Below are 26,935 nucleotides of genomic sequence, written 5' to 3' on the forward strand. Positions count from 1 at the left end.
TCACACCCCACTTAAAGGTACCGAGCCCCTAACAAGCCATTCCCTTCCTCCTGCAAATCCATCTGATGCACCCCCTTGAATCTTTCACTTTTTTGGGGGAGGGAAAGAAAAAGAAGAAATTAAATAAAAGAAGCCCTCATAGTGTTGTCTCGGCGCTATTTCAGCAGTACCTGTGCTCCTCAGCACACACCACCTCCCCGGCTTTCATCCTAAATCACAACACAACAAACAGGCTGTTCATTAGGTTCTGTTTAATTAAGCAATACAGATCCTGCCCTGATATTTACAATCCCGCTTGCTCTGATTTATTAGAGAAAGAGTCTCGTTTTTAAAGACGGTGACTGTAAAGTTTAATACCGCTTGACTTACTGCAAGTTTCATTTACGGCCCCAGGCTGACGCACGGCGGCCCAGGCTGAGAGCTGGTGGGCTATTAAATCAGAGCTAACTGCGCGTGCAGGGGGATGACGAGCCTCGTTACAACCGGTTCAGCGGCTAATTACCCCAATCTGGATTCCCACATTTAAACCAATTCGTTGCCACTTTTCCAGGGCCCTGGGGAAGAGCTGTGCAGGGTCTGTGATTGCTGTGAGAGTGCACTTGTTGCAAGGAAGAAGGGATGCACTGGTGGTGGTCGTCACACCAACATGCTGCCATCCACCACCTCCTGCCAAAAATTCTGGGACCTGCTGGACGTGGGGGACATAAGTGGAATAATGATAGGGATGTCTCATGGGCTCTGTGATGGGGACATCAGGGGCAGGATGGGGACACTGGAGTGGATAAGGACAGAGGAGTGAGGATGGGGACACTGGAGGCCACGGGGACATCAGGAACAGATAATGGGAACATCACAGGGAGGACGGAGACAGCATCCAGCCTTCCACGGGCAGGGATGTAGGAACAATGCATAGACAGGGATATGTGGCACTTCCCACAAGGCGCTGTCTTGGAGGTAGCACATCAGTCCTGTAGAGGAGAATCTCCCTGCTTGCAAGAGATTTCTGGCCCCCAGGGGACCACTCTCAGACTTCAAAACACTACGGGCCTCATTAGGGAGTTATGAGAATGGCTCTTTGGTGACAATTAAAATAGAATTGCATGCGGATGCGGTGGCAGATGGTGCTCCATACACCAAGCATCCCCATGGGACAAACCCCCAGATCAGCTGTAGGGCATCACGGAGGAGATGGGGCTGCAGGGGGGAGCAGAGCATGGAGCTGCCTGCTGCATCCCCCAGCCCACACGCTGCATCCAGCCCCACGCTGCACCTCATGCTGCATCCTGAATACCCAGGCAAGCAGGATGGGGACTGTGACACCAGACAGTGAGAAGGAAGAGCAGCAAGTTCGTCAGCCTCCACCCCTGCCTAGGAGATAAATGCATCTGGGGCAGCCTCCTGCCTCCCACTCCTCAGCCTGCAAGGCAGCTCAGCTGGCCCAGAGCTCCCCCCAGGGAGGACAAGAAGGAAATGCAAAGACAGCAGCAAGCAGCTCATCTCCTGTAGCCCCCAGGTTATTTCCCTTCCCAGCAGCTGGGGTTCCTCCTAACAGGCCGAAAGCCAGCAGGGCACAGCCAGAGGCACTCTGCTTGCGGGTTTATTGGGCACTGCTCCCAGCTCCACCAGTAAGACCAGACTGGGAGGAAGGCAAGCCCTTTGGCATCGAGACTGTGCAGGGATGTGGCAGGATGAGCGCTGGGGAAGCCATAGTCCATGAGGAAGCTCAGAAGAAGCTGACAGACCTGAGCCGAGCTCTCCACTTCACCTCAGGCCTGGGCAGCATCACACACCGTCTCCTGAGGCCTCAGCTTGTAGTGCACCTCAGGGAGGGCTCTCAGCCGCTCTGCAGCCTGCAGGGACCAGACACAAGGCTGGGGCAGCTCAGCTAGCAGACAGACCACTCCCTGAGCTCCCCGTGCCAGGCCCGGTTCCTCACCTGCTCAGGAGTGAGGTCCCGCTGTGCCTGTGCCAGCATCTCATAGCCCACCATGAACTTGCGGACAGTGGCAGAGCGGAGCAGCGGCGGGTAGTAATGGGCATGGAGCTGCCAGTGCCCACAGTCCTCCTGCAGATGGGGGCCTGTAGGGGCTCCTGAGCAGGGTATGGGGTCAGGTGTGCAATGGGAGAGATGGGGAGAGAGGGGCAGAAGAGATGGGACACTCACCATGCCAGCCCATGGAGTAGGGGAAGGAGACTTGGAAGAGGTTGTCGTACTTGATCAGCAGCCGCCGCATGATGGAGGCCAGGCCTGCGGGGTTGGGAGCAGTGAGTGCACCCAGAGTTGGCCAGGACCCCCAGTAACACCAGGCACTGGTGACAAGCACGAGGGATGTGCCAGTCGCTCCCCAAGGCAGCACCCCAAGAGCACGGAGTATCATGTCCTTCATTGCCACAAAACCCCATAGAGCTCCCTCCCAGAAAATAGCCCAGGGCATCACTCACTGTCCCTCTCGCTGTCACACAGGTCCCGCAGGCGGAGGACATGGCGGCGGGGCAGGAGCAGGGTCTGGAAGGGCCAGGTGGCCCAGTAGGGCACAACCACCAGCCAGTCCTCATTCTCCACCACCAGCCGCTCCTGTGGGACACAGCACTCAGGGGATGGGGACAGGGACATCCCCCACTTAGGGACAGGCAGACAGCCACGTCCTCACCTTACGCTGAGCCTCCTGCTCGGCATACTCCAGCAGCATGGGCACACCATGCTGGCTGTGGTGCTGCCGCTGCGTCCGCTCCTCCAGGCGTGCCTCGTTGGGGAGGAAGCTGCTGGCCCAAACCTGGCAGGGACACAGGGCTGTGTTATCAGCTGTCCCCAAGGAGCTGGCCCCATCACATCCCACAGGCACTCCGGGCTCACACCACAGCACCTAAACCCAGCCCTACACCCAACCAACCACGGTTCCGTGCTGCCACCAGGTGGGCAGTCCAGCATGCAGCAACCACAAGGGACAGTCCCCAGCAAAGAGGGGACAAGAAGGGGACTGACCCCACTGCGCTCCCATCTTCCAGAGGGCTTTGTCCTAGAGTCACAGCCTCACCTGGCAGTGTGGGTGTGGGTTGGAGCAGCCCATCATTGCCCCTTTGTTCTCGAAGATCTGTGGAGGAAGCAGTGTAGGGGGTGACAAGTGACAGCACCCCCATCCCTGCTGCGGGGACAAAATGCTGACCCCAGCATAGGGGGAAACCAGCACAGGAGAGCAGAAGCCTGATGCATAGGGGCACCAGGTGCAGGATGAGGGACCCAGCCATGGGGCTCCAGCAGCACCTCCCCCGTGTGCCCCCATGGATGGGCACACGTTCCCTGTCCCCAACAGACCTGCACCCAGGGGTAGGAGGCTCCCAGCTCTGCCTCCAGTTCTGCCCACGCATCAATCACCGCCCGGATCTCCATCAGCGACATCAGGGGCAGTGTCAGGTCGGAGTGCGGGTGGAAGCACATCACCTTGCTGAGGAAAAAGCCGCCCATGGGTGAGAGCCCCAAAATCAGAACAGGAGCGCAAAGGAAAGCAACAGAGCTGCCTGTTGCCAGAGCTGGAGTACTCACCACACACCCCGGGCAGCTGCCGCTCGGAACAGGGGGTGGCCACTGTCATCTGGGCGGGACAGAGAGCAGGGAGGGAATTTGGGCAGCATCCACGCCCCTACAGCCCCCCAGAACCCCTGCAGGAGTTACCAGGCTCGGGGGCATCAGGCTGCAATGCGGGGAAGTCATTGGGGAAGACAAAGGTGCCCTCGTAGTTCGGGTTCACCTGTAGCGGTGAGAAATGGAGTCTGGGGATGGGGGGTGAGGCTCAGAGGGGGAAACAGGGTCAGGGTGCCCCATGGTACCTCACCGTTGGCCCGAGTGGCCCCAGGGCAGAGAGGGTTCTTGGGATCCCAACGGGGCACGTCCTCGGGGGGGGGCTTCTCCAGCTGTCCCTGCCAGGGCCGCTTCACGCGGTGCGCGGACACCAGCACCCACTCATCCCGCAGCGGGTTGTAGCGGGAGTGCTGGTGCTCTGTGGGATGGCAGCAGGGTCACTGAGGGGGCATGAGTGGGGGTGACTCCTGAGGGACAGGAGTGGGGGGACACGAGTGGGTTGGAGATGCGAGCGGGTAGGGAGATGACTGGTGGGACACAAGCGGGGGACACTATTGGGGGGACACAGTAGGGAGAACTGAATGGGGGAGTGTGAGTGGAGGGGGAAATGAGTATGGGACAACAGTAAGGAGACTCAGGTGAGGGAGGGGACATGAAAGGGGAACACGAGTGATAGGACTCAAGTAGGAGCATGCAAATGGGGGTGGGGACATTTGCTGGACACAAGTTGGACAACATGGCTGGGGGGACATGAGTGGGAGCCACAGGTGGGCCACGGGCATGAGTGTGTGAAGTGATGGATGGGGGAACATAAGTGGGGTCGCTGCTGGGGGCCGTGAGCAGGATGGTCACAAGTGGGGGCGTGAGTTTGGTGACACAAGTGGGGCACGACTGAGGGGGATGTAAGTGGAGGAACGTGAGGGAAGGGAAGCTGTGGGGGAGACTTCTACGGGGAAACGAGTGGGGAGAGGCGAGTGCGAGAACACGAGCAGAGTGGGGGACACCTAACGAGGAACGCGGGCGGTGGGACTCGAGAGGGGTTAGGGACATGTGCGGGGACACGAGCGCCGGGACAAAAACGGGCGACAGAAGCGGGGTACGCGAGCGGGATGACACGAGCGGGGCGGGGACTGCCCCTCCTCCCCGCCCCGCGCTCCCCGGCCCCGCCGTACCGCTGGCACGGAAGCCGCCTCCGCCTCCCCCCGCCGCCGACTCCATGCCTCCGCCGCCACCCGGAAGCCCCGTCCCCGCCGGGCGGTCCCGGCTCCGTCCCGCCCCTTCGCGCCGGCGCAGCGCAGCGGCCGGGAGCGGCGTGGCCTCGACGGGGCGGTCCCGGGTCGTCCCCGCGGGCGGGGCGGAGCGGCGCGGCGCGGCGCGGAGAGGAGCGGCGGCATGGGGGTGGCGGGGCCGTGGGTGCTGCGGGTCGGGCTGGGGCTGGGAGCGCTGGCCTTGCTGCTGCAGGGGCTGCGGGGCTGGCTAGCCTGCAAGCGGTACGAGTTCCAGCCCGCCGAGATCGCCGAGCTCGCCCGGCACCACGCGGGTATGTGCGGGTGGGGGGAGACGGGAAGCGGAACCGAGAAGGGGAAAGAGATCGGGAAGGGAGCAGCGGTAGGGGAATGGGGGCGGGAGGTTTTGGTGCTGGGGGAAGTGGGATGGGACGGCATCAGCTTCCATGGGGAGTCCCGTAGGGTCACAGCAGGGGGCTGCACGCTACTGGCACAGGGCCGCCGTCACCTCGGGGTCCCGCTCTGGATGGTGCCAGGGGTGGGCCTGAGGCTCTCAGTCCCATACATCCTTCTCCACCAATTGGGGAGGCAGTGGGTCTGGGACTGGGAAAGGAGTCCTCCACGTAGAGCTGCCAAAGGCCATACCGGGACCCCGTGGCTAAGGATGCAGTGTAGGGAGGCTGTTGGGGCTTGGTCCATGCCAGGGATTCAGGCTGACCCCGCTACTGCAGGGCTGGATCATGAGCTGGCTTTCTCCAAGATCATCGTGGAGCTGCGGAAGAAGCACCCGGGCCACATCCTGCCTGACGAGGACCTGCAGTGGGTGTTTGTGAATGCGGGCGGCTGGATGGGCTCCATGTGTCTGCTGCATGCCTCCCTCACTGAGTATGTGCTGCTCTTCGGGACAGCCATTGACACTGGGGGACACTCAGGTACGTGGGGCAGGCGGTGTCTCTGTGCTCTTTTAGCGCGTCTCCTTCTGGGACTGTCCATCCCAGCAGCTGGCAGCCCTCTTATCCCTGCAGGGACATGACGAGTGGTGCTTTGCCCTTTGCAGGTCGCTACTGGGCAGAAATCTATGACACCATCATCTCAGGCACCTTCCGGCAGTGGAAAGAGGGAACCACCAGAAGCGAGATCTATTATCCCGGTAAGCATGACGTGAGGGCTGCAATCCCCATCCTGCAGTATGGCCATTCTGTACTGTCACGCAGCCTCTTCCTTCCAGCTGGCAAGAGCCTAGAGAGGGGGACAAAGCGCTTCATGTCTCCTCACCATAACGGTGTCAATAATAGAGGGGTGGCTGCAGGCCACAAAGAAGGGATGGGAAGGGGCTGAGCACTGTATCTTCCAGCCCCACACATCTCCGCCTTGGGCATGATGTGGGACAGCTCCTGGGAGTGATGCCATTTGTGTTGGCAGGGGACACCATCGTGCACCAAGCGGGAGAGGCCACGTCAGTGCAGTGGAGTGCAGGCACCTGGATGGTGGAGTACGGACGAGGCTTTGTCCCATCCACACTTGCCTTCGCACTGGCAGACACCCTCTTCAGCACTCAGGACTTCATCACCCTCTTCTACACCCTGCGCGCCTACACCAAGGGCCTCCTCCTGGAAGCCAATGCCTTCTTCAGCACTTTGGGCTGCTGAGCCTGGCTGGACAGTGTGCCCCAATAGCCTTCCTCCCCCTTCCTCCTCCTCCCTCTTTTCTCTGGGCTGCAGATCCCAAAACCTGGAGATGAGGATGCTGGTGCATCCAGCACCAAGCAGCCCCTGGGAGGTTCCCCACGTGCCATCTGGGTTGGCAGGCAGCTGCGGCTGTGGTCAGCACAGAGCACAGTGTCCAGCTGGCAGCTCCCACCGTGGCTCCCAGGTGCTGGCAGCACACAATGTCCCCAGGCACCGGGGAGGATGCCCAGGCAGTATGGGGATGATCAGCCTCTGCGCTGAAGGTCTGTTCTGGCACCTATCCCCGCTGTGTCACCTGCCCCTTGAGTGGAAGAGATCCCTTCCTTGTGCCTCCCCCTTGTTTTCCCCCCAGGGGGGAGACAGCCACCATCTGTCGCCTTAACCAAGCATGGCCTCCAGGCTGTGCACATACTGAGTGTCTGCGGGTGCCCAAAACTCTGAATCAGCTCAGGATGGGACTTCGCCCCTCAAAACACTTCCCTTGGCTGAGAGCCAGCAGGGTCCCCGGCCAAGTGGGGGTGTTCACTCTGCTAATGGCCTGATGCCTATGTGGGCTCAGTGGAGGGCTTCCAGCTCTGTTCTGTTCCCAAAATACTCTGTGTCCCCAGGCCAAAAGCCTACAATACATCTCTCCTTATCCCTCCAACTGGCAGCCCTGTGCATGGGCTACATTGTCTTTTGTCACCCCAGAAGAGATGGCAGTAATAAACATCATCATCCCACCTGCTTGGGTGTCTGGTGTATGCAGATCTCCCAGCACACGATTTGGGGCTAGGTCTGGAGTGTGGGTCCTTGGGACGGCCATGGGGGCACAATGGTGCAGAGGCATAGGTAGGAGTGTGGGGAGAGAAGGGTGTAAGAAGGGCATGGGAGGTGATCCTGGGGTGCGTGAGCCATGCACACGTGTGCAGGGCTGCAAGCAGTGCTCTGTATGCACGTGCATTAGCAGTGCGTAGGTGCTTGTGATTAAAAACGTGCAGGTGGGTAGAGGAGAGGTGTGTGCACATGTATGCATATGCAGAGCAATCGTGCATCTATATGGTCCGGAAAGTGTGCATAGCATATGTATGGATGTGTGTAGGCAGAGAAGTTGTGTGCATGTGTTTGTGCACCTCTGTGCACGTGCCCCATTCAAGTTCACAGGTGTATGTACGTGCACACATGTGCACATGCCTGTGTTTATGTGTGTGCTCCGCAGGCCTGTCGAGGAACATGAGTGATCCTGCTCTGGCCCGTGCAGGAAGGCGCTAACTCAGCAGCTCGTATCAATACCGCTCCACTTACAGCGAAGGCCACGTAATGAAAATCCGATGGGCACGCTGGTGGGAGTAAATAAGTATGCCATTAAAATGAGAAAATCAAAGCTCTGGACAGGTCTTTTCTCTTGCCCATTGATTTCTTTTATTACGGAAATATTGCTGCTAAATAACATTAGTGTGAACAATCTCAGCAGTGTTTTCAGTAGCACCTGTGTCAATAACGCCGTGGTGAGCAAGGGTCCCCGTGGGGCTGCTCCAGGGGTGCCCTTATCACCCCTGGGTGTGTTCAGCAGAGGAAGGGAGCAGCTAAGGGGTTTTGGTGAGTGCCACTGGGAGGGGTTGTCCTTAACCACCATTTGATTCATATAGGGAAACTGAGGCACAGAGCAAGGTACGCGCTCCCCTGCTGCCACTGACTCAAGCACAGTCCCCATCCTGGGCTGGGGCTTGTGGTCAGAGCCCTTCAGCTGCCTGCACCCAGACACCAAGTGACCTAGACACGTGGGAGGGCTGCAGCTTTTGGCACACAGAAGACAAGTGGGGTCCCAGGGCACCTCAAAGGTGCCCAGAGAGACTCTGTGATGTGGGTCCAGCTGCAGCTCCTCAGAGCCATCACAGGACAAATGCACTTCGCTGCCCAACACACACCTTCCCGCTGCAGCCTGCTCTATCTTGCTGTCCCTCCACACACAGTGGGTATTGATCAGCCCGCAGGATCTATTTCCCAATTCCTCCTGCAGTATCTCTCTGCTCAGAGTATCTCTCAATCTACTCTGCTGTCTGCTGTGCCCGTCTATACCTACAGTATCTACCTGTGCTGCCTCCACTGCAGCCATCGATACACATTTTTCTGGGGGATTTCTCTTTTCTCTCCTGCACTGCCATATCCCAGCAGTGCACAGTGCAGAGCGGGTGGAGGGAACACGGCCCTTGCAGGTCCAAACAGGTACAGTCCCCATAAGGTGATGGGGGACACGTCAGCCTGGTGCACAAGTGGATGGGCACAGCCCAGCACAGGAGGTGCCAGCACCCTCGGGTGCGCCAAACAGGGGGGCTGCAGCCCATAATCTGGTGCTGGAAGTGCCAGGAAAGGATGGGCCAAGGCGGGCTACAGCTGTCCAGCCCCGAAACAGGATGGCCGACAGCTGCTTTATCTCCTGTGCAAAGATAAACAGCGTCCGGGGGCCCTGCGGGGTCGGAGTGCTGCACTGCCGCACGAGACCCGGGCAGCACCGCGGTGAGCCGCCGCTGCTCCCCGCACAGGGCGGCAGTGCAAGGGCAGAGGCTGCGGGATGCTGCGGGTCCCGGCCCCAGCCCACGGGCAGGGCTCGTTTTGCGGGTCAGGACTCGGCGATTGCCGCTGCCTTCAGCCTCCCTTTGTACAGCCCAGTGACAGGGTGCACCCCACCCCCCCCGACACACGTGTGCACACACCTACCTGTGCACATAAAGCACACGCCCACCCCTCCCGACATGGATTGCTGCAGATAAGCACACAAACCACACACACCCAGCCCCAGCACGTCCAGGTAGACACATCATTGTCCCCAGCAGTGTGAAAACGTGCACACACACAAAGCACACGCACAAAGCACACATGTTCAGCTCCTCCAACAATGCTGCGTGTGCATATGAACAATTCTGCACAATATATGCATGCACTCTGCTCCCGTGGGGTGAACGCACACCTTAAATACCACGTGCACACACACACACACCATCTGCACAGACTGACCTGCACACTTACACACACACACAAGGAGCTCGCATACAAGTACATGTGTGCTGACACCCTGCGTGAACAGAGAGCACACACACACACACCCTTTGCAGTGCAACACACATACGTGTGCAAGTACAGCCCGTCTGCACACACAGACATGAGTGCAGGGCACTCCCTCACCAGGCGTTCACATATTTCCCTGCATACACACGCACACACACACACACACACGCAAACACATGGGCAGTGTTCACTGTCCTTGCTGTGCACGAATGCACAGATCTCCGGCAAAGAAACATGCAGATGCATGCAGGCAGAAACCTTCTGCACCCATACACACACGTACACAAGGCACACTCCTACAGAGGAGCACAGACCCCGTCCTCCCCCCCCTACACACACACACACACACACACAGCGCTCTCGCAGCCTCGGGCTCTGTGCTCTCCGCGGGCCGGTCCCGGGGCTCCCCTGGGGCTGCGCAAGGCCGGCCCTCCCCGGCTGCCTCCCTTGACGTGCGCTAGCAAATGGGAGCGGGGAGGGGTGTTGCTGCCTGCCTGCCACTTGTTGCAAGGGAAAAAAAAAAAAAAAAAAAAAAAAAAAAAAAAAAAAAAAAAAGGAAGAAAGAGAGAAAGAAAGAAAAGAGGGAAAAAAAAAAATCCCACCCACCCTCATCTGCTGCGGAATAAAAGAAATATCGGCGGGCGCGGCGCCATGTGAGCGGCGGGCCGGGGCCGGGCGGAGCAGCGCCGTGCCCCCGGGACGGCGGGGCGAGCCCCGGGCGGCGCTCGGAGCCGGCGGTATGGTGGAGAACCCCAGCCTGGCGGGCAGAACCGCCCCGGTGAGGGCCGAGCCGCGACGGGACGGACCGGAGGGGCTCCGGGGCCGCGGGGTAACGGGGTGGGGACGCCCCGATGGAAGCGAACGGGGCTCTCTGGTAGGACTGCGGGGGTGGTACCAGGAGTGGGGGTTCCCCGGTGGGAGCGGGGTCTTTTTGGGACTGAAAGGCAGGGACGGGGGTCCCCGCTCGGATGCGTCCGAGGGATACCGGGACGCGAGGATGAGGTGCCCCCTCTCCCCCCCCCCGCGCCTCCCCACACCCAAAACCCCGACTGCGGGCAACTTCGAGGCAGGGCCCCCGGTCGGGTGGGGGCAAAGAGAGTGGAGGTGCTTCCTCCTCCTCTTTCACCTCCTCCGGTGGCGGTGCTGAGGCCGTGCCCTGTGCCCGCAGCCGGCCGCACCGCCGCGGGGGCCCGGGGCGGCTGGGGGGCTGCGCCTGGCGGCGGTGATGGAAAGCCTGCAGCGGCAGCAGGCGGCCCGCCTGGCCCGCGGCCCCGACGGCGCACCCCGACGGCCGCCGCTCGAAGCCGCTCCTGGTCCCGGCCCCGCTCCACCGCCCGCCGCCCCCCGCCGCCGCCCGACCCCTGGCCCACGCCCGCTGGCCGCCGCAGCGGGGGAGGAGGAAGAGGAAGAGGAGGATGAGGAGGAGGAGGAGGAAGGGGAGCCCTGCGACCCGCCGCCCCCCCCGCACCACGAGTGGACCTACGAGGAGCAGTTCAAGCAGGTAGGAAGCATCTGCTGTGCCGGGACCAGCAGTCCCAAGCTGATCACCGATGTCCCCCACTGCCCCTTAACTCTGATTCCTGCTTTCCCCAAATAGATGTCCCTTCTCTCCATCCCCAGAGCCTATCTCCAGCCACCCCACTGCCCCCAACCCCATTCCAATTGTACCCCAAGAAGACTTTTGCCATATCTCCCCCAAATATCATTTTTGTGCCACTCTAAATGGACCCTCCCTGAGTTCCCCTTCTTTGCCCCCAGACTGCATGCCAGGCAAGTACAGCTAGTGCACCCCAGCACCCCTGTTCTGAATCACCATCCCTCCCAAGATGGGCACCCCATGAATGTTCCACACCTGCCATCCCTGCACCTTATCTCTCCCCAGCAAGTATCCTGTTGTGCTCCCCATTTCCCACCACCCTATATTTGTTGCTTCCCAAATGGATTCCTCATACCCCCCATCCCCTACCACCAAGACCCATCATCACTGGTATGCCTCACCTCCCCTGTGTCCCCTACGCCTTGGGGGTGCCCAGAGTCTGGCACTTCCCTGTGTCCACCTGTGAGTTTCTGCAGGGATCTGGGAAGATCATAGGGCCTGTGGGCTCTGGGGTGGAGAAAGGATCTCTGTGTTTAATACTATTCCCACTTGCATATGTTCCCTCCTGCTGGGTTGTGCTACCCTCACTTTGTACTAGGCTCCTGCAGGGATGCAAGTGTGGGTTGCACAGCTCTGTCTTGGGTTTGCACATCCCGTGAACTCACTGGACTCGTGGTGATGGTCATGGCAGGGATGGTGCACAAAGGGACAGAGCGGGCTGAGATGTCCTGTGCAAAGGTGTGTGGCTTTTTGTGGTAGTGCTGCTTGGGGGACAGATAAACGTTCCTTATGTCCAGTGCTTGGGGACTTAGGGATATCTCAGCCAGGAGGGGATGAGAATGGCTGCAGGGGCCAGACTTTCTGTTCGGATATTGCACAGCTCCTTATGGTTCTGGTCCACGGTATACGCACTGGGCCACCTCCAGGGTGGGTGCGCTGCATAGGTCGAATAGCTCGGCGGGGAAGTGTTACGTTACAGCCCGCTGTGCTGAAAAAGGCTGACTGTCCGGTTCCCGGGCTCAGGCGGGAGGTGGGACGCGGCTCCTCCCTCGCTCCCGGCCCCGGGGAGGCTTTGCAGAGAGAAAGCATCCCAGGCATTTCTCTCTTCCTTCGGCCCCGCGCCCTGCCCCTCGTTAGTGCGGCTGCAAATCGCGATGTAAATACGGGGGGACAGATCACAGAGGACATCAGGGCGGGGTGATAACTGTAACTTGCCAGCTTGCCGGCTTCCTCCCCTCTTCCTCTTCAGCCCTTAAGAGACGAGTCGCTGCCGCTCATGGGTTTTCCAGCTGGTAGCTTGTCTTTTCCCATCCAGCCCTGGGGACAGAAGGGCGTCTCTTACCTCCAGTGCCCTCGGGTGCACAGGGACAAAGGGACCTATTGCCAGAGGGTGAGAGGATGATAGGATGAGTCGGAAAGAGGGGAAAGGAGCTTTGTGGTTTGGGGCAGGGCTCGGTGCCCCGGGGGCTGCGGGGTAGCTGGCCCTCCTCTGTCATTGTCCGGGAGGGGACGTGTCCTCCAGGCTGTATCTGACCTGGAGAACAGGTTCTCCGCTCGGGGCCGGGAGGAAGGGGCTGCGGAGGGGATTTGTGAGGATTAATGGGCGAAACGAGAGCTTTGCTCGGGCAACCCATGCAAGGGAAATGGTTTTGGGCACCCGCAGTTTGTGGGCGCGGGGAGACCTTTGCTCTGCGGGCTGCTGTGATACCGGCGGGTCGGGAATTACCATGCCCCTTGCATCAGCCCCGCAGTCGTTCGTGTCCGCTCGGTAAAGAAGCACGTACCAAAGTCCCAGAGGTCTCCCCGCTGTCTGGGACGGTCGCCGAGACCCCTGCAAGGAAGGGGCTTTCGCCCTGACCCATTCCTCCTCTCGGTGCATCTCCACCCAGGTGCAGAGCAGCCCCGCGGGGCTCTGGGTCTTAATTAGAGGCTCTCTGGTTACACCGCGGCACAAGGGCACAGAGTCCGCTCCTCGCCGCGGCTGCCGGAGGTTTCCCAACCACAAACGTGGGGACGGGACCACCTGCGGCGAAGGGGCTGCGAAGTGAGCGGAGCTGAGTGCCGGGGCTCAACCCCTGTCCCATCCCATGGAGCCCAGTGCCTCGGGAGAATAGAACACCGGCCCCGCTGCTGTCTGGGGGTGCCGGGAGCGCCCTTGACCACCACAGCCTCAGTTCCCAGACTGCAGCTCCCTGGGGCTCAGCGTCAGGGCTCCGAGAAGGAGGTGTAAAAACTAATCAACGGTGTGAGAAGAAAGGTGCCAGCAGTGCGGGCAGCGCGGGAGCTGGGGACGAGTGTTCGGAGAGGTGGGGATAGCCGCGTCCCCGAGCTCGGGGAAAGGAGAAAAAGCTGAAATGAGGCTGGCAGGACCCTGTGCGTCCCTCTCGGCTCTGTGCCAGTAGTCACACGAGAGGTAGCGAGTTTGCACCCCCCCTCCGGCTTTAACCTCCACTAATCCATTAATTAGGTTAATGATGGTAGAGGGGCTGCTGCAGTGGGGCAGCATACAAACCCGGAGAGGTGGGTTCTGGTCCTATGGGGGTGTGCAGCTGCAGAAGGGTATGGGGGCAGATACAGGTGTGTGTGGGGTGAGTGCACATTTGGGACTGCAGGATAGTGGGGGTGTGAGTGTATACACAAGGAGAATGTGTATAAGGGGTGTGTGAGTGTGCACAGCGTGTGTGTGCACAGAGAGAGTGTGGGGGGGTGTTTGAGCAGGAAGGGGCTGTGCAAACATGCAGCGTGTGCATGGAGGGTGAATGTGCATGTATGGAGAGCACCGAGGGATGCATGGGTGTGCTCATGGCTGTTCACAGGGGCGTGGGGCACTACTTGGGTTGCTTCACCTTGCAGTGTCACAGAGTCTCAGAATTGTACGGGTTGGAATGGACTTCTAGAGATCATCTAGTCCAACTCCCTACTAAAACAGGTTCCCTACAGCAGTATCCCGTGTCCAGAGTCCCCAGGACGTGATGGTGTCATGACGGCATCACACATCACATTTCCTCTGTGCCATTCTAGTGCTCTGTGCCTTAGTTTTCCCTCCTGCTAAATGGGCTGGGGACGTGGCTGGGGATCCCATGAGTCCCCATCTCCTCACAGGAGGCTGCCTTCCCAAGGCCAGTGCCACAAGCAAACATCCCTCACCTTGCCCCAAACTGGGTTAATGTTTGCAGCAGGCAGCTCCCCCAGGACCAACAGCGGTGGCGGGGAGGGGGTTTTAATGGCCTGCCGGATCCGCCGCGCTATCAGCGCTGATTAAACCTGTTGCTCTGTAAAGCCCCGTTAAATATTAAGCACGGTGAATGGTTTGAAGGGGAGCACTTGGAACAGGGTGGGGAGATCCAGTGTGGGGGATGTCTGGCTGTGATAGTGGGACAGTGATGAAGGTAGGGACACTGGGGTCATTGTGGCCCTGGTGGGGGCTGTGGAACTGGGGCACAGCCCCCCAGCAGCTGACAGCACTTTCGGATGCAGCCAGCGTCCAGGCAGTGCCGTCCCATAACCATTAACTTATTAACGGCATGGGGCCAGGCGCCTGCAAGGTCAGGGCTGGATGATGCCCGGCGGGGAGCGAGCTGCTCCCAGCAGTGGGATAGGACTGGGGGGGGACCCCATCATGGGGGCCCAGAGCCCCTGGGTCTCTGACTTGTACTCCATGGGTATACTGAGGCACCAGTGGCTCCCCCAACCCATTGGTTCATGATGGGAACCAGCTATGTGGTTCCTGACTGTGCAGTGGGACTGTAGTGTAGTGATGCTCCAGGGGGCTGTGTAGTCCCCAAAAGAGACCAAGGTCCCCAAATGAGCACCCGCAGCACACCAGTGTAGAGGGTGGGTGCAGAAAGAGAATCTCCTCTGCTCCCTGTGTGAGCAGTGGACAGATGGAGAAATTAGCAGGGAGGCTAATCAATGCGGTGCATATTAAGCGGTTGAGGGCTGGGGGGGGATGCGAGGCAGGGGGGAAGCCGAGCAGGGTTCAGGATCGATGCAGCCCATATTAAGTGGATTAAATTCTGGCGGCTGATCTGAGCCCTGGCTGTTGGTGGGAGGTGGCAGCTGAGCAGGGGTCCCACTGCAAGTGTTTTCCTTGGCAGTAGTGTGGGGATGGAGGGGCTCTGCCATCTCCCTGCTTCCCTCTTCTGCAGGATGGGCGGGGCCATGGGGTCTGTTCTGTTCCTACACCCCCAGATCAGGGAGAAGCACTTTTGGGGCGAGCAAGTGTGCTAAGAATGTTATTTAATCGTGGTGAGTTGGCAGGGGAAGCATGAGGTCTATTCACATCCTTTTAATAAGCTGTGTTCAACCTGCTGCCCTTTAACCTGGAGCAGCCCCATTATCCCCATTCCTTAAAGAATTAAGACATCGCCATGGCAATGGGGTGCTGACAGGGAGCAGGGTGCCCACAGCTGCACCTGCAGTGGGTTCAGGACAGGGACACCCCAAGAGTTGTGCTGGGTTTGTGTTGGGGGCTGTGGGCTTTTTCTGGGGGGGAGTGGGGTCAGAGCCTTACAGATGGGGTCCTGAGGTCAGTAGAGTGGAGCAGAGCTGTGCACCAGTGGGATATTGATCCCCAGGCTTGACAGTTTAATACTTGTGTTTATAGAGGAATATAGTTACATCGATGGCGTTAAATGAGTTACTAATTATATCAATACAAACACGATTAAAAGGGTCCTTGCTCATAGGTCACTGCAAGCAGGAGCTGCTGCTCATGTTGCACAATTGCCCCCTGAGCAAGGCTGACAGCTGCTGGAGGTGTGTGAGAGGAGTGTTCCCACTCGGGGGTCTACATCCCCATCTGGGGGTGTACATCCCCATTAGGAATGTGCGTGTTCACATGTGGTGCCATGCAGGACTCTGCATGCATGTGCAGGGTTATGCCTGCTGAGAGGGAGTAATTGCACCCATATGGGGTTGTGCATACATGTAGAGGGTTGTGCAATTCTATTTGGGGTTGTATAAGTCCATGTGGTGTTGTATATGCCCATGTGGAGACTTGTACTTTTGACATTTTTGCATACATGTACAGGGCTCTGCATACCCGTGTGAACTGCATGTGCTCTGATGCAGGGTTGTGCACACCCGTGCAAGGTTATTTGTGCTTGCATGGAGTTGTGTGGAGCTGTGGTCTGCCACTCCAGTGGTTGTCCCCATAGAGGCAGGAGACCACAATGCCCAATCCCTTTCCAGCCTGAGCATCCCCAAACCACGTGGGATGCCCACTGTATCCCCTCTTCCTTGCTCCACTTAAAAGCCGACCTTTGCTCCTGGCCTGATGTAACATCTCTTTGCACAGTAGATAAAAGGTGAGGGGTTAATAAATGGTGGAGGACAGATCCCGATGCTGGGAGGTAGCACCTGTCTGGAAGCTGCAGGAGCAGAGATGGATCTGGCAGCAGGGGCCCAGCCTGATCCCTCTGCTGGCTGACCCCTGGGGAGGGTATGACCCTGGACTGGCAGCAGTGGTTGTTGTGGGGGATTAGTCCTGAGTTCCCAGGCCGGAAGGAATGGAAGGGGTGGGCTGGTGGCCAGGCAGGGAAACAAGAGCTTCTGGGGTTCTGAGACTGTCAGAGCAGACCCTTGTTTCGTGTGCTCACCTTTGCACATCTCTTTGCACGTCCCCACGTCCTCATGCCTCCGCATCCCCTTCATCTCACATCCCCATCTCTTCACAACCCCAACTCCATGTCCCCATGTCCTTGAATTCCTCCGTCCCTGTGTCCTTCTGCCCCCAGTCCCCATGTCCGCAGATCCCTGCATGCCCGCTGCTGACACCTCCGCACAGCCCCACTCCTTTTATCTACCCGTGAATTATGTGTTGCGTGGAGGTGGGGGGGCTCCCTCTCTATTGGTTTTTAACGGCCTTTCCCTACACAATTGTTTTTTAAACGACTCTATTTTGTGCCTGACTTTGTTTTCCAGCTTGCATTTCTTTGTATACGTTTTGGAAATCCATTCTGGACTGCTGAGTTTTGTTTCTTTTCAATGGCTTTAAATTCTTGCTGGGCTCACTGGGAGGAATCAGTGTCTATAGCGCCTTCGATTGGTGCTAATTTTTCCTTCATGTGCTCTGACTTTTACTGCTGGGCCATCGATCTGGCGGGCTCCAATTTGTCATGGTCACCGAAGCGCTGTGCTGGAATCAGGCGAGCTGCACAGCATGGGCACATCCTACCCTGCTGCCCTCTGGGGTGGGGAAACTGAGGCACAGAGGGAGCAGGGTGATGGTGTTGGTGCTGGGGAGCATACAGCAGCCCTGGGCACAGATAGGTGTGGGGAATGGGTGATGCCATCAGAGTATCCATCCTTCATGCTGACCACTACCTGATGCTGGCAGCGCTGACCCCTCTGTCCCTTGTCCTCAGCTCTATGAACTGGATGAGGATCCAAAGCGCAAGGAATTCCTGGATGACCTCTTCAGCTTCATGCAGAAGAGAGGTAAAGGTGGGTGGTGTGGGTGGGTACTCTGGCTAAGGGGAGCTCATGAGAGGCACTTGTGCACTGAGCAGCTGCAGGTCTCTGCAAGCCCCTGAGGCTAGATGAGCACATACAGACTCGCGTGTGTCACTGTCACACAAGCTCATCTCTGCCTGCACACCCTGTGTCTCCTGGAATGCACCTTTAGATTCTATATACGCACATTTACACATGCACACACCCACAGGTTAGTCCCCTTGTCCAACCCATCTTGGGTTACTGTCAGCCAGAGGGGCTCCTCTGAGACCCCCAAATTTGAGCTGGAGGTGATGCCCATTGCTGATGCTCAACAACAACCAGCAGGAATGTGCAGCCGTGGTGCCAGTCAGTAGTGCCCTTGGGCAATGTCTGATAAAAAAAGCCATTAATTATAGCCATTAGTGATGGCTGACAGGGATGCATACTGACAGTACCTGTTAGCAGTGCCCATTGGCGATGTCCAGTGGAGATGCCCAATAATGATGCCTGTTACCAGTGTCCATTGGTGATGCCCAGCAGAGATGCCCATCAGCAAGACCTGTTAGCAGTGCCCATTAGCGATCCCTGTTAGCATTTGTGGGCCATCATGGCCATACAGGAGCACTGCCCCAGGGCTGTGGGAGCAGCACCGGGTGCCCAGGGGTTAAAGCCCTGCAGCCTACCCAGACCATCGGAAATCTTTGCTATCGGCACAGGGACGAGCCAGCTCCTGGGGACTCGATAAATGCTTTAACCTTCGCCCTCACCATCCAGGTCCGCAACAATTAAAAGTTGCCGAATGCAGGCGTGCGGCTGGCTGTATTAATTAGAGCCTTTTGCCAGTGTGTGGATTAATGAACATGCCGCTCGATAGCCAGTAAACCCCAGGCAGAGGTTAATGCCGAGCTAATTAACGGGGGAAGGCTGAAGGGGGGGTGGGACGGAAAGGGCTTGGATGTAGTTGTGTGCAGGGCAGATAGGGGCAGTCAGACCCAGATCTGCCTTAGGGGTCATCAGGGAGAGTGGATGTCCACCCGTAGGGCAGCAGTGCCCGACTGTTGGTGATGCTGAGTCCCCACCACAACTTCTTTTCAGTGCCATGGGCTGGAAGCAGAGGGAGATCTAGGTGCTGCCCCGTGGGCACTGCATGACCCCAGCTGTGGGGCAGGTGGGAGGGAGCTGGGGAAGCACTGGCACTGTCCCCTCTGCCCCTCCACCCCCCAGCATCCCTCAGCCACAAGATTCATGGGCTGCTTGGCGGCTTCATTATCTCTCTCTCCAGAGCTAATTAACTCACTTGCTATTGGGGCCTGGGCTAATTAAGTGAGCGCCTGGTGGTGCAAGGAGGAGGGAGGGAGCCGGATGCTCCCCTATTCCACTCCTCTCCCCTCTCCAGGCTGGGGAGCAGCTCAGGGTCACCCTGAGCAGCGCTGGGTGTCTTGTGGTTCAGAGGGCGAGTACTCATATCCCATGGGCATCCAGGGGTGTACAGACTGGAGTGACATCCCCAAGATGGCAATGGGTTGGGAAGGAACAGTGAGCCCCAGGAGGTGGCTGCGCATCCTCTGCATTTACCCTCTCCCAAAGCAAGGGCCCTGCTGATAACAGAGCACCATTAATCAATTGAGGAACTAATTGCAGCAGCACAATGGCCCTACCACCTCCTTAGGCTTTTGTGCCATGCACCCCAGTCAGAACCAGGGCCATCACTCTGCAGGGACGCAGACAGGTCCCTTTGTCAGTGGGATGGGCACTGACCATCAGCGCTGCACAGCCCCAAGATTAATGACATCTGCTTTCATTAGCCAGGGAGGGGTGGGGGAGAGAAGAAGTCTAGAGGGCATTGATTGGATCCACTGCATTCATAGCTTCTGGGGTGATGGGGAGCCCCTAGATCAGGTAATAGGGCTGTGCTGGACAGGGCTGATGAAGGACCACGGGTGGATATCAGATCAGTCTTTACCCTTTTCCCAGGAGTGAAAACTAGCCCTTCCCAACCTGGCAAACAATACAAAGGGAAAAAAAAAAAAAAAAAAAAGAAAGAAAGAAAAAAAAAAGTTAAATGAACTCAGTAAAGGAATAAAAAGAGCTCATTTTTCAGGCTTATGCGAAGAAGCCAAGCCAATATCGGGGCCATAAATTAGGGATGCTGGAGGATGGCGGTGAGTGACGGCTTCGTTTGAGGGGCAAAGCGCAGCCGTGACAGCCTCCCCTGCAGAATGGATGGCTTTCCAATACTGCCCACAGCCTGCCAGGGAATAAATATGGGATGGGATGGGACAGGATGGGACAGGACAGGATGCTCATCCCTCTTTTGCCTCATGTCACTGCCATGGCGCTTGCCCCCAGGCACATGTGTCTGGGATAAGTAGGGAGATGGTTGTAGCCAGACCTGATGGCTTTGGATAACCATACTGATCTGTGCTGGGCTTGCAGAGTCCTGATGAACAGTGTCCCTGTGGGGAGCAGAGACCCCTGGTACTCATGCCCCAAGGCTCAGTGTTAAGATGGTGCCTCTTAGGATGCTCTGAGAAATTTGTGGATGCTCTACAGGAAGCTGCAGGAGTTTTGCAAGGAGACTGTTGTGAGGAGTTCTGGAGGAGCTGTGGTGCTGAGAGTTGGTATCCATGGGGGCCATGTCCCCAAGGGGACGGATGCAAGCTCATCTCATGCTTCTTTTCTCTTTTCTCTCTGTGCTCACTGGAAGGGACGCCTGTGAACCGCATCCCCATCATGGCCAAGCAAGTGCTGGACCTCTACACGCTGTATCGGCTGGTGACAGACAAGGGTGGCCTGGTGGAGGTCATCAACAAGAAGATCTGGCGCGAGATCACCAAGGGCCTCAACCTACCTACCTCCATCACCAGTGCTGCCTTCACCCTTCGCACACAGTGAGAGCATGGGGTGTCCCATAGGGGAAGGAGGGCTCCATCCCTGCCTAGCACTGCTCAGCAGAAAGTTGATGCCAGCTCTATTCCCCACAGATACATGAAGTATCTGTACCCCTATGAATGTGAGAAGCGGGCTCTCAGCTCACCTGGGGAGCTTCAGGCTGCCATCGACAGCAACCGGCGGGAGGGGCGGAGGCAGACATTTGGCACCGCACTCTTCAACTACTCTCCCACTGGCACCCCAACCCTGCTGGGCTCCCCCAAAATGCCCTTGCCAGGTCTCAGCATCTCCACCCATAGCTGCAACCAGATCAGCCAGGTGCATGGTGTGAAGAAAGGTGGGTGAATAGTGTGTCTCTACCTCTGGGGGATGCTCTCCATCTCAGAGCTCACCCAACCCTGTGGTGAAGATGCTGTGATGGGGTGGAGTGGGGGAATCCAGCTGACCTCTCGCTGTTGTTGCAGAGGATGGCACAGTGCCTGGGCGCATCGCCATCCCAGTGGGGCTGTCCAGCCATCATCTCACAGCAGCCCAAGTGGCTGCAGCCTCGCAGGCAGCAGTGCTGGAGCAGTTGCGGGACAAACTGGAGACTGGTGAGCCCCCGGAGAAGAAGGTGGCCCTGACGGTGGAGGAGCAGCAGCGGCTGATGCAGCATGCCCTGCAGCACAACCTCCTGGCTGTAGCCTCCCAGTTCCCCATGAACATCAAAGTCTCCAACCGAGGTAGCACTGCAGCTCCCAGCATGGTCACCCCATACCCTGGCACACTGGGGACACTGGGGCAGAGCAAGGATGCACAGGCAGAACAGAGCCCTTCTCCAGAAGGCTCCATCCAGCTTCTGTTTCTCTTCGTGCTTATATTGGTATTTCCTTTCCCCAGATGACAGACAGGAGACCGCATTGAACCTGTCCACCAACGGCATTAGCAGTATCAACATGTCAATAGAAATAAATGGAGTTGTCTACACAGGTAAATAGAAGGGCCGCTTGGCCTGTGTAATTGCGGCCAGGAAATCCAATAACTTATAGCCACTGCCTGGCCAGCAAGTCCTTCCTTCAATCTGATGTCTTTACTATAAAATCCATTGTAACGAAGTGGCAGGGGCTGGAGAGAGGGAGCAGGCAGAGAAGGGGGGTGGTGCAGCTGGTAGCTGTCACCCTGCAGGGGCTGGTAGTGAATGCCCAAAGAGGGGGATGGATAGATGGATGTATGGAGTTGGTCTGAGTGGTGCTAAAAGGCTTGTGGTCATCCTCACCGTGGGATTTGGGATTTAGGGTTTGGAGTTCCCTATGGAAGGGTTCAGTGAGGACAATGTTGGGGTGGTAAAGAGGATGCAGGTGCCCTGGAGGGGATGCTTAAGCACCTATCTCATTGACAGCACTCTATGGGGCACAGGAGCCATCCCTGCATGATGATACAGCTCCCATGCTTGCTAAGCAGGTCACTCTGCCCAAGCCTGTCCTGCTGAGACACCCCAATTAAGGCAGATAGCTTTTCCTTAAGCACATAAATACTTAACAAACCACAAAGGTCAGGACTCGTGAGTATGCACAGCCACCAACCAAAGGATACTGGCCACCCTGATAGCTGTGTAAGGCAACATGAGGACAGGGGCGTCACTAAGAGTGATGTGGGGCTGCTGCCCCCTGAGGTGCTGTTCCCTTTCCGTAATCCCTTTTCTCTCACTCCCCAGGTGTCCTGTTTGCCCGCCGTCCTGCAGGCCCCTTGGCACCTGGTGGAGGGGGCACCCAAAGTGGGCCAAACCCTGCGGCCACCCTGAACCCACTGCCACCAGCTCCCTCACAAAGCCACACTCCCACTGGCACTGCGCCTTAGGGGCAGTGCTCCTCAGAGAGCTGCACTCCCAAACACGGGGCAAGGATGTGCCCAGTCGGGAAGGGATGTGCCCATGAGGGCCTGGGGGAAACGTCATGTTGCGGTGTGGTGCTGTGGCAGTGCAGCAAGTAACCATGGGGGCCCTTTCATCCCTCACCCACAGGTGTGCAGCTACCCCTCACCCATGTGGACCCCTAAAACATGCATCTCCTATGACCCCCGTGCAGCTCCTGCTGGCCTGGACCCCCAGTACCGTGCAGACCACATTCACTTGATGCAGTCTCTGCATTCCCCATACTTGCCTCAATACTCACTGCAGCCCCTATGCATACCTCAGCTGCTACAGACCGTATACCTTGATGCTCACTTTGCATCCCATGTACATACTTCTGCACATTCTGCATCCTCTGTAGTGACTTTGATGTACGCACTGCAGCCCCTACACACCTCAGTGTATGCATTGCAGTCTCTATACACACCTTGGTGTATACATTGTCCCCTCCACATTGCAAAGCTGTATGACACACCACATTCCTTATACACATCTCTTTGCACACTGTGCTCCTTACACATGCTGGCAACGCACACCCTGCATCTCCCACACACAGCATCACCAATACACCCCCTACACTGATCCCTGTCCATCCCCCTGGTGCACACTGTGTCCCCTATGCATTCCTCATACACACTATACACCCTCCAAAAAACTCAGAACAATTGCTGCCGCCCTCCCTCTCACTCCCCCCACGCTGCCCCACCCTGTGACACCCCCGGGGTCTCCCGAGGGCAGAGGCACCCAGCGCTGGGGACACCTCAAGCCCCCAGCTTGGGGGGGGGGGTTGCGCTGGGAGGCACACATTGGGGATACTGGTGGGACTGGTGGGGGGGGCGAGCTGAGAATGCGGGTGGGGCCTATTGGGTTGGGGCTATGGGGGGGATTTAATGCCAGTGGGTGGGGGTAATGCACTGGGAAGGGCTTGCTGGGGGCAGAGCAGGGTGACCTAGCAGTGCCTCCCATCAAAGACACAGATGCCGAGATCCCATCTGGGGGCAGGGAGAGGGGGGGCCCTGAACTACCTCGCTGGGGCAGGGGGGAAGGGAATGGCTCCTGCACCCACCCACACCCTTGGGAGCCAAAGCAAATGAGCGCGAGGCAACGCTCGCCTCTACCTCAGTGGGGGTTCGGTGCTGCTTATGCCACCCCCACAACAGCGTGGCTGTGTGTCTATTAAAGGAACTGAACTAAACCAAGCTGGAGCTGAGGATGACACTGGGGATACCGCAAGCGTCGGTGGTTGGGATGGGGATAGCTCAGAGTACACAGTACACTTGTGACATCCTGGGGTGGCATCTGTGAAGGCCAAGGCTTCACAGCCCATGTTGCTGTTGCCTCTGCCAGGATTGTTCCCACTCCTTGGGTTCTGGAGTGCAACTTGATGCCTTGTCATGCACAGAGTAGGATGGGCAACAAACCGAGCCTCGCTGGGGGCTACAAGGCCACCATGGGTGGGAGATCCCTGAGCCATGGGGGGATTAAGCTGTTTGGGTAATTACTGCAGGGTTGCACCCTGAGATGACAGAACTGCAGGGCCAGCCTGGTGGCACAAGTACACACACAGGTGCTCACAGGCCCGTGTGTTATGGGGTGCACAGGGGAGAGTGTGAACAAAAATAGCTCGTTGGATGGCAATCCTGAGCACAAGCCTCCAGCACCCATATCAACACCAACCCCCAGACTCAGGGTTCCAATAATGAGTCCCAAACAGCACCCACGGGAACAAAGCCCCCAGCACCGGTGAGGCTAGGCCCCTGTTGCCCACGGGGACAGCACCTCCTATATCGAAGATGGCAGTGGAGCGATCATCCGAGGATACCCTCATCCTTGGGATACCCCCAAGCCCCGTGGGACGCCCCCGGCTGCCTCTGGCGCTGTCCGTGGTGCTGCAGCGCGGGGTAGCAGGGCTCGTGGGGAGGAAATGGGTGGGGGACACGCAGGCTGTGCAGGGAAGCCAACGGACTGTGATAGTTCTGGCCCCAGTATGAGTGTGACCAGACGGGCTGCACAGAATCATAAATTATCCCGAGTTGGAAAGAACTCGTGACGATCATCGAGTCCAGTAGCTGGATGTGAAGGTGCGAGGATCATGAGTGTGAGTGGATAGGTTTGTGTGTCTGTGTCTGTCTGTCTGTGTCCATGTGCCAGCATATATCCCAGAGTGCAATGGGCACCCAGGGAGTTTGTGCTGGGTGCTGGGATGTGGGTGCCAGCACTGCATGGGTGGGAGACAGCTCAGACCTGATAGAACTCCTGTAACCCCACACAGCTTGCCAAGCGGGGCTGGAGTGAAATCAATGCAGCCTTAATTGGGGTCTTGTGTCCCTTGTCACTGCTGAGCAGGGCCGGCCATAGCACATCGAGTGCCAAGGCCCCAGCAGGGGGCCACGAGTGTACAGGTGGGCCAGCATCCTCCCTTGTTACACATACTCCCTTGTTACTCTCAGGGGGTGATGTGCAATGTCGCTCTCCCTGGGGGGCTCAGGGACACAGCTGCTGTCACCTGAGTAACCAGCCCTGATCGATGCCACTTCCCGCATCCCACAGGGAACATAATTGAGCAGGAGGGAGGAGGTGGAGGGGGGGGGGGGGGGGGTGTAGGGGCAATCCAGCCTAGCAGGAAGAGTGCTGGATCCAGCTTCAGCAGCAGGATGGAGGCAGGTGGCTGTGACACCACTGTGTAACTGCAGGGATGGGGATGGTGATAGGGGTGTGGATGGGGATGGGGAAAGAACCCTCCTGGCAGCCTCCAAGACTCAAACTGGGGGAGATTCACTATGCACTATACAAGACTGTGGCCTGAAGCCAGTGGTTTCAGGCTTGTCCTCTGACCCCAAAGCCCCGGTGCCTGAGCCCCAGCCTGTGTTTCTCACTTTCTTGGGGTGGGTTATCTTCTTTGATCTAGCACAGGGGTTTGAGCATTCATGGGCATCATCCATCCTGCTGGGCATAGGATGCAGTAGAGCTGTTCCTCTCTAAAAGCAGACCAGCATGGTGTTCACAGCCTCCAGGCTCTGCTGCAGCCCCCAGCCACTTCTGCTAACGAGGCAGTTTCTAATTGTTGCCTTTGTGGAACAAAGTGCAGCTTTTCTCCTCTGAAGATGCTTCTTCCATAGTCCAGCTATCGATCCTTGGGAAGAAAGGCAGAGCTCTGGGTCTCAGCCTGCTCTCCCCATCCAAGCACTTTGCTCAGCTTCTGCAGGGAGGTTTTAGGGGCTACAAATGTTGCTGGATCCCAAGTCATCCTGTAACTCCTTTCTGGTGGCCGCATAAAACTCCCTGCAATAACACATCTATGTAGGTTTCCCCAAAAGCAATAGCTCCTATTTATTTCCATGGAAACTACAACAGATACAAAGGGCACAATATCACTATTTGATAGAGCAAATTCTCAGCTACAAAACACTGTTTTTTCAAGATAGCAATCACTATTAACTATGCATCTCCACTGGCAATGAACAAGAGCCTGCATGCTGCTCTCATAAGTATCTGTATGAGCAGAGGTGACACACTGTCACTGTCACCACTGCTGAAACACCACCTACCAGCTCACATCCGCTGTTTGTTCTCCATAAATGTTCAGCAAGTGTTGATGAATGTCAGTGAATGCAATTGTTTCTGCAGGAAGGAATTCAATGACACATCTTTTCTTCATACACACTCCTGTGTCAGACAACATTTTGTCAAACTGCTGCCTCTGCTGCCACCTGTCACATGGCAACAAAATATAACAGGATACTGTTGGGAAGGTTCAGTCTCCACAGCCATACCATCAACTATGATATGCCTATGATATTGCAGGTCAACAGAATAAAATAGGAGGCATTGCTTTCAGAGCAGCCCTGTAGAAGGGCAAAGCTTTTCATGGCATAGCTTTGCTCTCAAACTGCAGCTATCATGGCATCGCAGACCTTCCTATTAGCAGATGGCTTTGACCTAAAGGACAGGCCTGGATTAACCACCCCGGGTCTCTCTGGTGCCAAAGCAGTCCCTTGCTCTCAGCTTAGTGGATGAAGGTAAGGCTGTCGATGTGGTACCAGGACTTCAGTAAAGCTTTTGACACTGTCCCCCACATCCTCATGGAGAAGCTGGCTGCCCATGGTTTGGATGAGTGTACGCTCCACTGGGTGAAACACTGGCTGGATGGCCGGGCCCAAAGAGTTGTAGTCAATGGAGTTAAATCCAGTTTTAGGCCGGTCAAGAGCAGTGTCCCCCAGGAGGGCTTGGTACTGGGGCCACTCCTATTTAACATCTTTATTAAGGATCTTAATGAGGAGATTGAGTGCACCTTCAGTAAGTTTGCAGATGACACCAAGTTGGGAGGGACTGTTGATCTGCCTGAGGGGAGAAAGGCACTACAGAGAGACCTGGATAGACTGGATCAATGGGCCAATGTAAACTGTATGAGTTTCAATAGGGTCAAGTGTCAAGTCCTGCATTTTAGTCACAACCCCAGGCAACCCTACAGACTTGGGGAGGAGTGGCTGGAAAGCTGCCTGACGGAAAGGGACCTTGGTGTACCGATGGAAAGTCGGCTGAATATGAGCCAGCAGTGTGCCCAGGTGGCCAAGAAGGCCAGTG

The 26,935-nt window shown here is 57.5% G+C and overlaps 3 protein-coding genes across 4 annotated transcripts; 2 read left to right on the forward strand and 1 right to left on the reverse strand.

Annotated features, from left to right (window-relative positions):
- Positions 1-236: 236 nt before the first annotated feature.
- GALT (galactose-1-phosphate uridylyltransferase) lies at positions 237-4,833 on the reverse strand. Its single transcript, XM_090131396.1, has 11 exons — positions 4,750-4,833; positions 3,826-3,995; positions 3,671-3,746; positions 3,542-3,590; positions 3,314-3,443; positions 3,036-3,092; positions 2,652-2,774; positions 2,443-2,575; positions 2,165-2,248; positions 1,937-2,091; positions 237-1,850 (listed from the first exon to the last, which is right to left on the reverse strand). The coding sequence occupies exons 1-11, from the start codon at positions 4,793-4,795 to the stop codon at positions 1,767-1,769; spliced, it is 1,107 nt and encodes a 368-aa protein (XP_089987522.1). The 5' UTR covers positions 4,796-4,833; the 3' UTR covers positions 237-1,766.
- An 89-nt stretch (positions 4,834-4,922) lies between these two features.
- SIGMAR1 (sigma receptor chaperone 1) lies at positions 4,923-6,601 on the forward strand. The gene is made up of 4 exons (XM_031609275.2): positions 4,923-5,117; positions 5,535-5,735; positions 5,861-5,953; positions 6,226-6,601. Exons 1-4 carry the CDS (start codon positions 4,970-4,972, stop codon positions 6,450-6,452), a joined length of 669 nt encoding a protein of 222 aa, XP_031465135.1. The 5' UTR covers positions 4,923-4,969; the 3' UTR covers positions 6,453-6,601.
- Positions 6,602-10,184: 3,583 nt separating this feature from the next.
- ARID3C (AT-rich interaction domain 3C) lies at positions 10,185-24,845 on the forward strand. 2 transcript variants are annotated; one of them, XM_090131578.1, is made up of 8 exons: positions 10,185-10,410; positions 10,705-11,037; positions 17,502-17,574; positions 20,279-20,462; positions 20,556-20,800; positions 20,928-21,056; positions 21,343-21,432; positions 22,157-24,845. In XM_090131578.1, exons 1-8 carry the CDS (start codon positions 10,276-10,278, stop codon positions 22,297-22,299), a joined length of 1,332 nt encoding a protein of 443 aa, XP_089987704.1. In that variant the 5' UTR covers positions 10,185-10,275; the 3' UTR covers positions 22,300-24,845. The 2 variants fall into 2 exon arrangements, with proteins under 2 accessions (XP_089987704.1, XP_031465141.2); XM_031609281.2 differs by having other exon boundaries at positions 10,187-10,410; positions 20,928-21,185; positions 22,157-24,842.
- The last annotated feature ends 2,090 nt before the right edge of the window (positions 24,846-26,935 follow it).

Source organism: Phasianus colchicus, chromosome Z, assembly GCF_987193195.1.
Source record: "Phasianus colchicus chromosome Z, bPhaCol1.hap1.1, whole genome shotgun sequence".
Taxonomy (NCBI): Eukaryota; Metazoa; Chordata; class Aves; order Galliformes; family Phasianidae; genus Phasianus; species Phasianus colchicus.

Excerpts from the sequence above, each read along its gene's own strand:
- GALT (XM_090131396.1), bottom strand. The coding sequence starts at position 4,795 with ATGGAGTCGGCGGCGGGGGGAGGCGGAGGCGGCTTCCGTGCCAGCG. Across the intron at positions 3,444-3,541 it reads GCAGCTGCCCGGGGTGTGTG|CAAGGTGATGTGCTTCCACC; the intron begins GTGAGTACTCCA and ends CTTTTTCCTCAG. Across the intron at positions 2,249-2,442 it reads GTGTGACAGCGAGAGGGACA|GCCTGGCCTCCATCATGCGG; the intron begins GTGAGTGATGCC and ends CCAACCCCGCAG.
- ARID3C (XM_031609281.2), top strand. The coding sequence starts at position 10,276 with ATGGTGGAGAACCCCAGCCTGGCGGGCAGAACCGCCCCGGTGAGGGCC. Across the intron at positions 11,038-17,501 it reads ACGAGGAGCAGTTCAAGCAG|CTCTATGAACTGGATGAGGA; the intron begins GTAGGAAGCATC and ends CCTTGTCCTCAG. Across the intron at positions 20,463-20,555 it reads GCCTTCACCCTTCGCACACA|ATACATGAAGTATCTGTACC; the intron begins GTGAGAGCATGG and ends TATTCCCCACAG.
- SIGMAR1 (XM_031609275.2), top strand. The coding sequence starts at position 4,970 with ATGGGGGTGGCGGGGCCGTGGGTGCTGCGGGTCGGGCTGGGGCTGGGA. Across the intron at positions 5,118-5,534 it reads GCTCGCCCGGCACCACGCGG|GGCTGGATCATGAGCTGGCT; the intron begins GTATGTGCGGGT and ends CCGCTACTGCAG. Across the intron at positions 5,736-5,860 it reads TGACACTGGGGGACACTCAG|GTCGCTACTGGGCAGAAATC; the intron begins GTACGTGGGGCA and ends TGCCCTTTGCAG.